At 36.8% G+C, this 3,625-nt stretch overlaps 1 protein-coding gene across 1 annotated transcript; it reads right to left on the bottom strand.

Annotated features, from left to right (window-relative positions):
* Positions 1 to 673: 673 nt before the first annotated feature.
* On the bottom strand, positions 674 to 3,035 carry LOC105155860 (transcription factor MYB64-like). Its single transcript, XM_011071844.2, has 3 exons — positions 2,561 to 3,035; positions 2,320 to 2,446; positions 674 to 1,605 (listed from the first exon to the last, which is right to left on the bottom strand). The coding sequence occupies exons 1-3, from the start codon at positions 2,998 to 3,000 to the stop codon at positions 913 to 915; spliced, it is 1,260 nt and encodes a 419-aa protein (XP_011070146.2). The 5' UTR covers positions 3,001 to 3,035; the 3' UTR covers positions 674 to 912.
* Positions 3,036 to 3,625: the final 590 nt, after the last annotated feature.

Genomic DNA, 3,625 nt, shown 5'->3' on the forward strand with positions numbered 1-3,625 from the left:
ATCTTAATTAGCACATCTAATCGTCATCATTGATATAACGGTCAACCTATATAACAATTAATAGGTAAAGCGATAAGGACAAAAATCGTTAATAACTTCATAATTACAAACGATCGTATTCGTAACTAAAATACGTATATATATATATATAAGTAAAAAAACATTATAACAGATAAAATCATGATCAATTTTATCAAGAAAGTATGTTTAATCACGCAAGTACATCTAAATTTTAGGTGTCTTCATAAACATGTAGGGAAATTAAGATTGATGTTAAAGCACAAAAATACAGTATTTATGTATTTTTGCTTTTGTCACCCCGCATACAGGAAACAAGAATGCATAATACATGGGAAGTTAGACATTTGGAGGTTAAACTGGCTGGCTTTTTCTGTCACCTGCTCATGAAAAACAAAATTTTCATCAAAGAGGTTTGAAAAGAACATCAAAAAATTTTGACCAGCGAAGATACAAACAAGAGGAGAATAGGAAGAGAGGAGAAGAAACGTCGCCATTAAAGAACAACAACACTGCATGCAACTGCAAAACGATAAACAAACACCTGGAGAAAATTCGCGACACTGGTCAAGTACTATACTAATAAATTTTATTTCATATATAACCCGTCTTACGTTAGGGACATGACGGTCTTTCTTACATATTACGATGATGATGATAATAATAATAGTAATAACGATAATAATTAAATTGTCTTGAACAAGACAATTAGAGCCAGTTAATTTTACACTGACCTTACAATTACAGAATATTAATATTAATTTTAGTCCTATAGTTAGATAGCAGTCATGACAGTCTAAAACCATTTCCATCAAATCCACCTTCACTCTCCAAGCAGAAGCATGTATCTTGATTCATTCCATGTTTGAGCCCACGGTGCTAAACGATCCCTGATCAAGCATAACCAAAGTAAATCCCTGGAGGAAAAAATGCATCTTGAACCTGCTGCATTGGGATATCCCAGTTACCACCAGTCTGATCCATGTTAAATTCTTCGGAAGAAGCCAACAAGCCGATATTTCCCATATTCTCCACAGGCAGCTGAGCCTCGAACGTCTGAGTGGGGACCGAGAAATTGCCATTTTGAGAATTGTTCAAATTGGAATAGTTGTTGTTCCCAAATAGATTTTTCATGAAGTCCATCTCCTCATTGATTGCCTCCTGATCGAATGTCATATAAGCCAACGACTCGTCATCATGATCATCAGGGGTAGAAATGAGGGGAGGACTGCTATTATCCTGCACTGATTGATTCCCTGGGACGACAACAGCAGTGGTTGATGCCGGATTGTTAGGCGCAGCAACAGTAGGTCCGGGGTTGGGGTTGGTGGAGGTTGATCCATTGTTGAAGTACTTCTTCTTGATGTAGTCCTCCAAGACAGTGGACAGAGTTATCCCGTTTAGCTTTTCCGGTTTCTTGAGCCTTCTCTTTGATGTCTGCTTTCTTTTGGTGGCATTCCAGTGATTCTTGATTGAGTTCTCGGTTCTCCCTGGAACAAATTTGGCTATTTCTGCCCATTTATTTCCGACCAACTCGTGGGCTTCGATTATCAGCTTCTCTTCTTCTTCAGTCCAAAGTTGATCTTTCTGCAACATTATTCGATCCAAAACAAGAAAAAGATTATAAAATTCAGTGCCTCTAAAATAATAAAATGAGGGGTGGGGGTGGGGTGGGGTGGGGGAATGGCATGCAAAACTCCAACAACAACTCTTACATGGAAGCATAAAATTCAGTGCCTCTAACAAATTATGGTGCTTTGTTGGTGGAAAGTTTTGCAATCACATGAATGTTAACCCTCAGACAAAATAGAAAAGAGGGAACAAACCCTAGAAAATTAAAAATTTTGTCTTGAAAGAAATTAGTCTTGTGAGGAACAGAAACATTTTTGAATGAAAAGATATTGTTCAATAGCAACAAAATGACAGGAAATTAATTAACACTGAAATTTTCCAACAAAAAACCACTAATTAAAATCTTGTCTGAATGAATAATAACTAAAGTTTTATAAGATTTCATGGAAAAGAAAAATAGATTATACTTTTAGGAAAATTTTCATTTAAAAGATCATCTTAAACTCCTAGATCTTAACATATGAAAAGATGAAAGAAGAACTGTGAAAAAGAAAGAAATCTCTTGCAGATTTCTTGTCCCAAAATATCCATCTCCACAGGCTGAAATCTTTGATACCTGTACAGAAACAAGAAAGGCTTAAATTAAAATTAAATCGAGAAATTGAAGATCAGATGATAAACAAAATCACCCTAACAAAACAATAACCAGAATTGAAGTGGATCAAGAACCTTGATATTTGGACGCAAATGATTATGCCAGCGCTCGCGACATTGTTTTCCGATCCTCCCCACCATCTGTTTAGCTACCACAGCCCATTTTCTGCATCCATATTTTGTCACCAACTTAACCAGTTTGCTGCATGGAGCCGAAAACCGCATTAAAAGGCAAAAAAATGGCCATAATTAGTTCCATTTCTTCAAACAATTAAGAATCAGCAAAAAACATAAATATTGTAGTTTATCTTTTCACCTGTCTTCATTATCTGTCCACTGACCCTTGACCCTATTGTCAGTAGAGCCATCAGTCTCTGTGTTGTCAACTCCATTCAAACTCTCATCAAGAGTTGAATTCACAACATAAGAGTTTGAGTTAAGATCAAGGAGAAGTATTCCTCTCACTAAACCTGTGTCAACTTGTGTAGTGAAGTCAGGAAACCCTCCACCGGTCGGAAAATAAGAGTAGGCATTGGGATAAAAGAAGGGTGGTGGATGATTTACCACGGTGTTGAGCAATTGCTGGTGAGAGAGGTTGTTTTGAGCCCACAAGACACTGTCCATGGCAGTGAATGGAGGGCTAATTGGTTCAAGCCAAGAATTGGAATGGCTTTGAAAGCTCCCATAGAGGGAATTTTCTCCTCCAACTTCCATGAGAAGAGAGGGTTGGAAAGGGGCAACCAGAATGGATCTCATCTTAGAGAAAACTCTGTGTTCCTCTCTGGAAGAACTCACAATGAAAAAACAACTGAGCTTGCACCTACATTTGTAGCAAGATGCATGTAACGACAACCGTTGATGCGAAAACAATCCAAGGGCTGAGAATTTGGAACATCGGGCACGAAACTGTGACCTCCCTCTCGGACAAAAGAGTAAAAGCAGGTGAGAGGGATTAAGGGCTCTCATTAAATTCACAGTAATAAATTTCTTTGCTCCAATGTAATACATATGTATGAACTTTTGTATGTATTCCTAAAGCAAATTCATTTTCCAACCACTTTCACAATTCTTTTTCTCTTCTCTTCTGGTTTTTTGCTTCACTTTTCTAAACATTCTTGGGAAAAAAATCGTATATATCTCTAATTACAGTGTGTAAATGTACAAGTCATACATTATGTAGAGACATATATATGCGGCGTGTATAAAAAATGTTAACTTCTTCTGGTTGACTACTAAAACCAGCCATTTTAGAGGTGGAATGCTTTCTTTGATGGAGGTAATTAGGTGGACTCATCTAACAAGGAAGATATTGATAAAATTTCGTAATTACACACGCATATATATATATAAGCAAACATATACATAAAGACAGAAATCCAAC

This window comes from Sesamum indicum, linkage group LG2, assembly GCF_026168435.1.
Source record: "Sesamum indicum cultivar Baizhima isolate 11 linkage group LG2, ASM2616843v1, whole genome shotgun sequence".
NCBI lineage: Eukaryota > Viridiplantae > Streptophyta > Magnoliopsida > Lamiales > Pedaliaceae > Sesamum > Sesamum indicum.

Coding starts and splice junctions, on each gene's coding strand:
- LOC105155860 (XM_011071844.2), bottom strand. CDS start 3,000: ATGAGATCCATTCTGGTTGCCCCTTTCCAACCCTCTCTTCTCATGGAA. Junction 2,447..2,560: donor TGGACAGATAATGAAGACAG/GTGAAAAGATAA, acceptor GGCTCCATGCAG/CAAACTGGTTAAGTTGGTGA. Junction 1,606..2,319: donor ATTTGCGTCCAAATATCAAG/GTTCTTGATCCA, acceptor ATAATGTTGCAG/AAAGATCAACTTTGGACTGA.